Source organism: Gadus macrocephalus, chromosome 21, assembly GCF_031168955.1.
Source record: "Gadus macrocephalus chromosome 21, ASM3116895v1".
Classification (NCBI taxonomy): domain Eukaryota; kingdom Metazoa; phylum Chordata; class Actinopteri; order Gadiformes; family Gadidae; genus Gadus; species Gadus macrocephalus.
The window spans coordinates 2,331,069-2,341,086 of record NC_082402.1 but is presented as its reverse complement, the minus strand read 5'-3'; the positions used below and the strand labels follow the sequence as shown (position 1 = coordinate 2,341,086).

General features: G+C 54.4%; 1 protein-coding gene across 1 annotated transcript in view; it reads left to right on the top strand.

Annotated features, from left to right (window-relative positions):
• The first annotated feature begins 20 nt into the window (after positions 1-20).
• Positions 21-10,018, top strand: part of mdn1 (midasin AAA ATPase 1) — a 79,361-nt gene continuing 69,363 nt past the window's right edge. The window contains exons 1-10 of the mRNA XM_060042371.1: positions 21-300; positions 625-851; positions 1,551-1,775; positions 2,287-2,394; positions 2,660-2,852; positions 3,678-3,887; positions 5,621-5,752; positions 6,450-6,553; positions 7,648-7,762; positions 8,324-8,523. Coding sequence (XP_059898354.1) covers positions 205-300; positions 625-851; positions 1,551-1,775; positions 2,287-2,394; positions 2,660-2,852; positions 3,678-3,887; positions 5,621-5,752; positions 6,450-6,553; positions 7,648-7,762; positions 8,324-8,523 — 1,610 coding nt within the window. The 5' untranslated portion in view covers positions 21-204. The remainder of the gene's footprint in view (positions 301-624; positions 852-1,550; positions 1,776-2,286; positions 2,395-2,659; positions 2,853-3,677; positions 3,888-5,620; positions 5,753-6,449; positions 6,554-7,647; positions 7,763-8,323; positions 8,524-10,018) is intronic.

Genomic DNA, 10,018 nt, shown 5'->3' with positions numbered 1-10,018 from the left:
GGCGACCCGGAAGAGACTCCGCTGCGCTCACATGTGGACGGGATGTGAACACTGACGGGAACGTGCTTATGTGTTGTGATCCATCCTGAGACAGACGAGCGGGTGATGAACGCCGTTCTTTGGGGGATAAATCACAGATTCACGCGTTAATTCGGTGGTTCTATTCGCTGTAGAGATTCCCCTCTACGAACGACAGATGCGACTATGGAGAATCTAGAACTGAGCCTGTCATCATTGGGCATCATATCGCGGCACGTTGACAAAAGTCACAACGAACTCAGCCAGTATTTGGCCAAACAGGTAAGATATGTCTCTCTGTTAGTAAGTTTGGAGGCTGAACGCGTGTCGGTGCGTATGCTCATCACCCCGGGGATGGAGCCCATAGGCTCCGTATGAGACCCCCTCAACATCTCCACACAATCTGTATAAATATCAGACAAAAAAGAAACATGTGTGATCCTGCAGGGTGGTTGTACATCAAAGTGCATCGCTAATTGCGCACGGGAGCTGATTACAGATAAACATACTTTGATTGAGGTCCGGGTTCATCTGCATAAATCAATATTTCAATTAGAGCCTTTTCTCATTTTTTTTAATGACCCTCAACCGACGTGTCGTCCTCAGATATGGAGCCAGCAGGACAGGCAATGCATCCTGGGCTGCCTGGCCCAGCTGCTGCTGGAGAGGGACTACACCCTGCTGATCGCCCGCCACCTCCGCCCGCTGGTGTTAGACCTGCTGGAGAGGAACGCCGAGAGGGTGAAGGCAGGCGGCCGCATCCACCATGACCTCCACGAGCGCCTCTGTGTGGCCCTCAGCAAGCTGCTGGGCATCCACCCCGACGTCCAGGCGTGAGTACACCGCCCTCCGTCACCCTCCATCCACCACTACCCAGCACCACCCTCCACCCAACACCACCCTCCACCCTCCACCCAACACCACCCTCCACCCTCCACCCAACACCACCCTCCACCCTCCACCCAACACCACCCTCCACCCTCCACCCAACACCCAGCTCACCCTCCACCCAACACCACCCTCCACCCTCCACCCAGCTCACACTCCACCCTCGATATACAATTGGCAGTCTGTTAATATTGTGATGCTGTGAACATTGTGATATGACACAGGAATTAATGTTATGGTCCCATTTAATGTGGATTAATAAAACGCTGTGGCTCAGGTTCTGCCAGTCCGTCTGTGGCCATCATTGTTTCTTTTAAATGAACTGGACATTAAAAAAAAACTGCCTAGACCCATCCCTAGCTGGTACCTGGGGCCTAAGGCTAGGCTTAAACCCACCCCTAGCTGGTACCTGGGGCCTAAATCCGGCCTAAACCCGAGCTGGTACCTGGCTCTAACCCTCTCCCCCCTCCCCTCTCTCCCCCCTCCCCTCTCTCTCCCCCTCCCCTCTCTCTCCCCCCTCCCCTCTCTCTCCCCCTCTCTCCCCCTCCCCTCTCTCTCCCCCTCTCTCCCCCTCCCCTCTCTCTCCCCCTCTCCCCCCTCCCCTCTCTCCCCCCTCCCCTCTCTCTCCCCCTACCCCCCCCCAGGTTCGCGGCGCGGTACTTCGCCGGGGCCCCGCCCGTGTTCCAGCGGCTGTTCTTCAGCAGCGAGGAGTCGTCGGCCGTGCAGTACGGCCCGCGCCGCATGAAGCTGCGCGACCTCATGGCCGCCACGCTGCGCTTCCTGCACAGCGACGGCGCCAAGTTCCGCGTGCTGTGGGACTGGAGCCCCTGTGTGTCCCAGCTGCTGACCAGCGACGTCATGGTCCGAGGGTGGGTGGCCCCGCGGCGGCGGAGCTCTGAGGGCCGCTCGCGGTCCCACGTTCACACGGCGCGAGGGCGCGACGGACCCCCTACGTCCTCGCGGACCCTCCTTGCGTGCGCCGCAAGGGCCGGACGCGCGCCTCCCAAAAATGTTAACCTTCCGTCGAGGCGACGCAACAGCGAGGGCTGTGATTGGTCCGCTCACTAAAAACCCGACGCGGAACCGTAAAGGTTCCCGACTGCGTCGAAGCGTCTGCGTGGTCAATCGCGTTGCGTGAACGTGGGACCATCATCGGCCCTTTAGAGTCTCTCCCTGCTAGTGTCTTTAGATCATTAAGGCCTAGAGCGGCCCTCAATGTTCATATGCAGCCTCATTAAGTCCAATTTAACTGTGTGTGTGTGTGTGTGTGTGTGTGTGTGTGTGTGTGTGTGTGTGTGTGTGTGTGTGTGTGTGTGTGTGTGTGTGTGTGTGTGTGTGTGTGTGTGTGTGTGTGTGTGTGTGTGTGTGTGTGTGTTCCAGGTCCACGGCCCACTGCCTGGCGCTGGTCTCTCGCATGACGGACAACCAGAAGACCATCTTCCTGCGGAAGGTGCTCTCCAACGACGAGATCATGCACATGAAGATAAAGTACGCGCCTTTACTTTGACGGGATATTTTCAGGAAGTTATACATTGTGCTGTTATTTTAACCTGAGAGGGAATCTTAATACGGGACTCGATGCAGTTTCATCTCCTGTTCCCGTTCGCTTTCACTATAGCACTCTGCTTTAAAGAGCCAGTACCCCCCCCCCCCCCCCCCCTCCCTTAGTGACATCACAACTAGGCCTTTCACATCCCGCCTGCTGGCAGTCTAGGGCCATTCTAAACTGTTTTAAACTGGTTCCTGTGTCCAGGGCTTTGGAGGAAACCCAGCAGCTGGAGGTGGAGAAGGCGCTGGTCTTGGCCAATCAGGGCTCAGCGATGTGGCGACAGGAGAAGGCCAACAAGTACACCCGGGGTCAGGTGGTGTCAGAGGACCTATCACAGAACGTCGTGGCGGTCTGCGGAGTGGTGCTGCCCCGGACCTCGCCCAGACAGACGGACCAGGTACTGTAGAGACGGACGGACGGAAGGATGGAATATAAGGAGGGGAGATGAGGGTTAGATATCAGATTAAGGACAGCTGTCGTTGGGTAGGAAGTTCGGAATGGACAGGTTTTGCTGAAATCCCTTTAGTCGTGGTTGAGATCAGGTCCGATACCGGTGGAGAGCAATGCATCATGGGAAAGGCCCCAGATAGTGTTGGCCTGGTGCAGGGTCTGAGTCCACGGGCCCTCCTCCAAGAGGCCCTCTGGGGCCCAGCGGTGTGACGGTGTTATGGCAGACCTTCAGGGGGCGCCAGCTCTGGGCAGGAAACCTAGAGCTGATGGGGGTGGCTTCCTGTTTTCTCACGGAGATATTTTGGACAAAAAAACTATTCATTAGTGCGAGTGGATGAAGCTTCTAGAAGGGGATAAAGGTGAGGGCTCATCCAGGTCTGAGCCGGTCTCCCCCCCCCCCAGTCTGCAGTCATGGCTAGCAGGGATCGACTGGTCTGGATATTTTAGATCCTTAGCCGATGACCGATATGGGATGCCGATTTTTCTTGAGCCGATAATTTGAGCCGATGCTGCATTTGCTCCCTCAATTTACATCATAAAAATGACGCAATGATGGTAACAAATGTTAATAGTCTCAATTAAAAAAGGAAAATGTATTGAACTTGTCGTTTTGTAAATCATGGCAAAAAAATAGAATGAAATAATAATAATCTGCGAAAGTGTATCGGCCGATGGCGATGCACGTAAAAAACGCAAATATCAGCCGATATATCGGTGGATCACTAGTCATGGCCCGAAGGCCCCCCCGCCTCACGCTGTGTTCTGGCCGCAGGTGAACCCCAGGGAGCTGGTGCTGGTGGACTCCACCTGCAGGAACCTGCGGCGGCTGGCGCTGGCCGTGGCGTCCCAGAAGGCCGTGCTGCTGGAGGGGCCCATCGGCTGCGGCAAGACGGCGCTGGTGGAGTTCATGGCGGCGGTCACCGGCCACACCAAGGCCTCGGAGATCCTCAAGGTCCAGCTGGGAGACCAGACCGACAGCAAGGTACCCCCCGGGACAGACCCGCCCCCCGGGACAGACCCGCCCCCCGGGACCGCCCCGCCCCCCGGGACCGCCCCGCCCCCCGGGACAGACCCGCCCCCCGGGACAGACCCGCCCCCCGGGACCGCCCCGCCCCCCGGGGCCGCCCCGCCCCCCGGGACCGCCCCGCCCCCCGGGACCGCCCCGCCCCCCGGGACCGACCCGCCCCCCGGGACAGACCCGCCCCCCGGAACCTTATCCCCCCTGACCGGAACCCAACCCACCGACCAGAACCCAACCCACCGACCAGAACCCAACCCACCGACCGGAACCCAACCCACCGACCAGAACCCAACCCACCGACCAGAACCCAACCCACCAACCAGAACCCAACCCACCGACCAGAACCCAACCCACCAACCAGAACCCAACCCACCAACCAGAACCCAACCCACCGACCAGAACCCAACCCACCAACCAGAACCCAACCCACCAACCAGAACCCAACCCACCAACCAGAACCCAACCCACCAACCAGAACCCAACCCACCAACCAGAACCCAACCGACCAGAACCCAACCCACCGACCAGAACCCAACCCACCGACCAGAACCCAACCCACCAACCAGAACCCAACCCACCAACCAGAACCCAACCCACCAACCAGAACCCAACCCACCAACCAGAACCCAACCGACCAGAACCCAACCCACCAACCAGAACCCAACCCACCGACCAGAACCCAACCCACCAACCAGAACCCAACCCACCAACCAGAACCCAACCCACCAACCAGAACCCAACCCACCAACCAGAACCCAACCCACCAACCAGAACCCAACCCACCAACCAGAACCCAACCCACCAACCAGAACCCAACCCACCAACCAGAACCCAACCCACCAACCAGAACCCAACCCACCAACCAGAACCCAACCCACCAACCAGAACCCAACCGACCAACCAGAACCCAACCCACCGACCAGAACCCAACCCACCGACCAGAACCCAACCGACCAACCAGAACCCAACCCACCAACCAGAACCCAACCCACCAACCAGAACCCAACCCACCAACCAGAACCCAACCCACCGACCAGAACCCAACCCACCAACCAGAACCCAACCCACCAACCAGAACCCAACCCACCAACCAGAACCCAACCCACCGACCAGAACCCAACCCACCGACCAGAACCCAACCCACCGACCAGAACCCAACCCTCTGACCGGAACCCAACCCACCAACCAGAACCCAACCCACCAACCAGAACCCAACCCACCAACCAGAACCCAACCCACCAACCAGAACCCAACCCACCGACCAGAACCCAACCGACCAACCAGAACCCAACCCACCGACCAGAACCCAACCCACCGACCAGAACCCAACCCTCTGACCGGAACCCAACTCCTCCTGTTTCCAGAATGGAATTAATGTTTTAAGGATAGAATATTAATTATAAGATATAATCAAATATATTTAAGGATATCTACATGTGTGTAACTGTCGCTGCACTGTGTATAATGGCATTAGATTATCGTGTGTGTGTGTGTGTGTGTGTGTGTGTGTGTGTGTGCGTGTGTGTGTGTGTGTGTGTGTGTAAATAGCTCAACTCCAATGTGTATACACTAGCCTGTGTAGCTGAACTGTAGTGAGTTTATATTCAGTCTCACTAAAGTGTGTGTGTGTGTGTTCTCTACGCGTGTCTGTGTGTGTTCTCTACGTACGTACGTGTGTGTGTGTGTGTGTGTAGATGCTGCTGGGTATGTACCGCTGTACCGACATCCCGGGGAAGTTCGTGTGGCAGCCGGGGACCCTGACCCAGGCCGTGGCCCGTGGCCAGTGGATCCTGTTGGAGGACATCGACCACGCCCCCCTGGACGTGGTCAGGACACCCACATCTATACCTTCATACATGTACTCGAAATGGAAATGTAATAGAACGCGGTTAAGACTGCGATTAAAAAAAAAGAAAAGAAAAGTGATTTGTTACCATTACTGACTGGAAATCAGTACGATTCATTTTATTTTTATTTTTAATATACAATTCAATAGTTAAAGAAGTTTGCAATATAAATTAATCTCAACACATCGGCCTGGCCTAAAGGAAAGAGCAGTTTTTATGTTGACTGCTTCCAATGTTGTGTTGGTCATACTAAAGAATGGCTTATTTATTTTTTTGTGAATAATACACAACATAAGGAACTTAATAAATGATAGAAATCGCACATTAAATCGCAATCGCAATATTGGTCAAAATAATCAGAATTAGATTATTTCCCCAAATCGTTCAGCCCTAATATGTACTCAGAATGTCTTTCTAGTGGTCTCTGTATCGGCAGTGAAGACAGACAGTCACCTGTAGCACAGATAATCAGTCATGAGAGGTTTGGAAGGAATTCAACTTTTTCCTCTCTTATCTTAAAGTGTGAGATGTGTTGGATATTTAACTTTAATGAGTCGTTCTTCTTTTAGTTTGTTTGATTTATACTATTCTACGTGTCATGCCTTTCTCTGGTTAGCCATCTGATTCAGATATAGATATAACAATGTTCTAATAGCGCTCTTCCTCGTTGGCGTAGATCTCTGTACTGCTGCCTCTGATGGAGAACAAGAAGCTGACCATCCCCGGGAGAGAGGACTGCATCGACGTCGCTCCCGGCTTCCAGTTCTTCGCCACCAGAAGGTCGGTAGAGATGATGGATCTGTGTGGTCGTTGGGTCTTTACCCGGGTTGGACTGTCTGTGGTCGTTGGGTCTCTACCCGGGTTATACTGTCTGGTCGTTGGGTCTTTACCCGGGTTGGACTGTCTGTGGTCGTTGGGTCTCTACCCGGGTTGGACTGTCTGTGGTCGTTGGGTCTCTACCCGGGTTAGACTGTCTGTGGTCGTTGGGTCTCTACCCGGGTTGGACTGTCTGTGGTCGTTGGGTCTCTACCCGGGTTAGACTGTCTGTGGTCGTTGGGTCTCTACCCGGGTTAGACTGTCTGTGGTCGTTGGGTCTCTACCCGGGTTGGACTGTCTGTGGTCGTTGGGTCTCTACCCGGGTTAGACTGTCTGTGGTCGTTGGGTCTCTACCCGGGTTAGACTGTCTGTGGTCGTTGGGTCTCTACCCGGGTTGGACTGTCTGTGGTCGTTGGGTCTCTACCCGGGTTAGACTGTCTGTGGTCGTTGGGTCTTTACCCGGGTTAGACTGTCTGTGGTCGTTGGGTCTCTACCCGGGTTATACTGTCTGGTCGTTGGGTCTTTACCCGGGTTAGACTGTCTGTGGTCGTTGGGTCTCTACCCGGGTTAGACTGTCTGTGGTCGTTGGGTCTTTACCCGGGTTATACTGTCTGGTCGTTGGGTCTCTACCCGGGTTAGACACAAGTTTCATGGTTCTATGTTCTGTTGGATGTGGTTTCTGTTTCTAAGAGGTTGTGTTCTGGTTCTAAGCGGTCCTGTTCTAAGAGGTTCCAGTTCTGGGTGGTTCTGGTTCTAAGGGGTCCTGTTCTAAGAGGTTGTGGTTGTGGTTCTAAGGGGTCCTGTTCTAGGAGGTTCTAGTTCTGGGTGGTTGTTGTTCTAAGGGGTCCTGTTCTAGGAGGTTCTAGTTCTGGGTGGTTCTGGTTCTAAGCGGTCCTGTTCTAGGAGGTTCTAGTTCTGGGTGGTTCTGGTTCTAAGCGGTTGTGGTTCTGGTTCTAAGGGGTTCTGGGTGGTTCTGGTTCTAGGCGGTTGTGGTTCTGGTTCTAAGCGGTTGTGGTTCTGGGTGGTTCTGGTTCTAACCGGTTGTGGGTGTGTTGCAGGATGTACTACAGCGGGGGCAGCTGGTACCGGCCCCAGTCCAGCCACGCCGCCCTGCTGGACAAGTACTGGACCAAGGTGCCGGTGGGCAACATGCCCCGCGAGGAGCTGAAGAAGGTAGGGCCCTCACAGCAGGCAGGGGTCGGTCCCCGTAGGACTGAGGTCGGTCCCTGTAGGACTGAGGTCGGTCCCTGTAAGAGAGTTTACAATTGTTAAATCGTCAAAGCATTTTGAACCTTTGATCCAAGAGTCTACTCTTGCTAATCTATACAATATTAGTTGAGGGGGTTTGTGTCACCAAACTTATTTAATCGAGTTGAAACAATTATTATCAATTTTTTTACATCTGGATACATACCTGGAAATTATTTCCTTTTTTATTTTTTTCCTGACCTCATGTGACCACATAATTTCGAAATTATGAATAAATGTGTCGTGTTTTCAAACCCAAAAAAAATTGAGATTTCAATATTGACCAAAATAATAGAGATTGTGAATTCTGCGGCACTAGTAGTTAGATGCTATGCTCTATCGGTATGATCCGTATCGGCCGAGACTGGAATCAGGAATCTGAATCCCTAAGGGAGTAATGGTATGGGAACCCCCCCCCCCCCCCCCCCCCCCCCCCCTTCGTCCAGGTACCCCGGTCTAACTACCCCCCCTGCCCCCCACCTCCAGGTGCTGACCTCCAGGTACTCCGGCCTCGCGGTGGTGGCGGACCGCCTGCTGGACATCTACTGCCAGCTGACCGGGGAGCGCCACGCCGACGTGGACCCCGTCCGGCCCGGGAGCCCCGCCGCGCCCCTGGAGGACGGCCCCCCGCAGACCCGGACCGAGGACCGGACCTCGGCGCTGGAGGGGCGGGCCCTGTCGCTACGGTAACCCCCATGGAGATGTGTTCACTCTGGTGGAGACGGGTCGTTGAGGAGCAGGTAGGGGTTAGACAGTACAGAGACAGGTCATTGAGGAGCAGGTAGGGGTTAGACAGTACAGAGACAGGTCATTAAGGAGCAGGTAGGGCTTAGGCAGTACAGAGACAGGTCATTAAGGAGCAGGTAGGGGTTATACAGTACAGAGACAGGTCATTAAGGAGCAGGTAGGGGTTAGACAGTACAGAGACGGGTCATTAAGGAGCAGGTAGGGGTTAGACAGTACAGAGACAGGTCATTAAGGAGCAGGTAGGGGTTATACAGTACAGAGACAGGTCATTGAGGAGCAGGTAGGGGTTAGACAGTACAGAGACAGGTCATTGAGGAGCAGGTAGGGGTTAGACAGTACAGAGACAGGTCATCAAGGAGCAGGTAGGGGTTAGACAGTACAGAGACAGGTCATCAAGGAGCAGGTAGGGGTTAGACAGTACAGAGACAGGTCATTAAGGAGCAGGTAGGGGTTAGACAGTACAGAGACAGGTCATTAAGGAGCAGGTAGGGGTTAGACAATACAGAGACAGGTCATTAAGGAGCAGGTAGGGGTTAGACAGTACAGAGACAGGTCATTAAGGAGCAGGTAGGGGTTAGACAGTACAGAGACAGGTCATTAAGGAGCAGGTAGGGGTTAGACAGTACAGAGACAGGTCATTAAGGAGCAGGTAGGGGTTAGACAGTACAGAGACGGGTCGTTAAGGAGCAGGTAGGGGTTAGACAGTACAGAGACGGGTCGTTAAGGAGCAGGTAGGGGTTAGACAGTACAGAGACAGGTCATTAAGGAGCAGGTAGGGGTTATACAGTACAGAGACAGGTCATTGAGGAGCAGGTAGGGGTTAGACAGTACAGAGACAGGTCATCGAGGAGCAGGTAGGGGTTAGACAGTACAGAGACAGGTCATCAAGGAGCAGGTAGGGGTTAGACAGTACAGAGACAGGTCATCAAGGAGCAGGTAGGGGTTAGACAGTACAGAGACAGGTCATTAAGGAGCAGGTAGGGGTTAGACAGTACAGAGACAGGTCATCAAGGAGCAGGTAGGGGTTAGACAGTACAGAGACAGGTCATTAAGGAGCAGGTAGGGGTTAGACAGTACAGAGACCGGGCATCAAACACCGGTTGCTCGGTTAGTCTGGGAATCCTCCCTGCCCACTGGGGTTTAATGATCTTTCCGGTCCTGCCCGGTCCGATGGGGTATGGATCTGTCCCTGGGATGGCCTCGACCACGGCCCACCTGGCCGGTCTGTTGTGTCTCGGAGGCTTGACCTGTCTCTTCCTGTTCCAGTCTAGTGTTCAGCTGGCCCAGAAGGCCTTAAGGCGGTCTGGTGGGGGTGGCGGTCTGTTGTGGCTCCCACTCATAGATCAATAGGTCTGGTTGGTCTATTTTCCATATTGTGCAATCGGCCTCCATCATGTATACGTTGCTTTTCCCCGATCAATGTCATTAACCTAA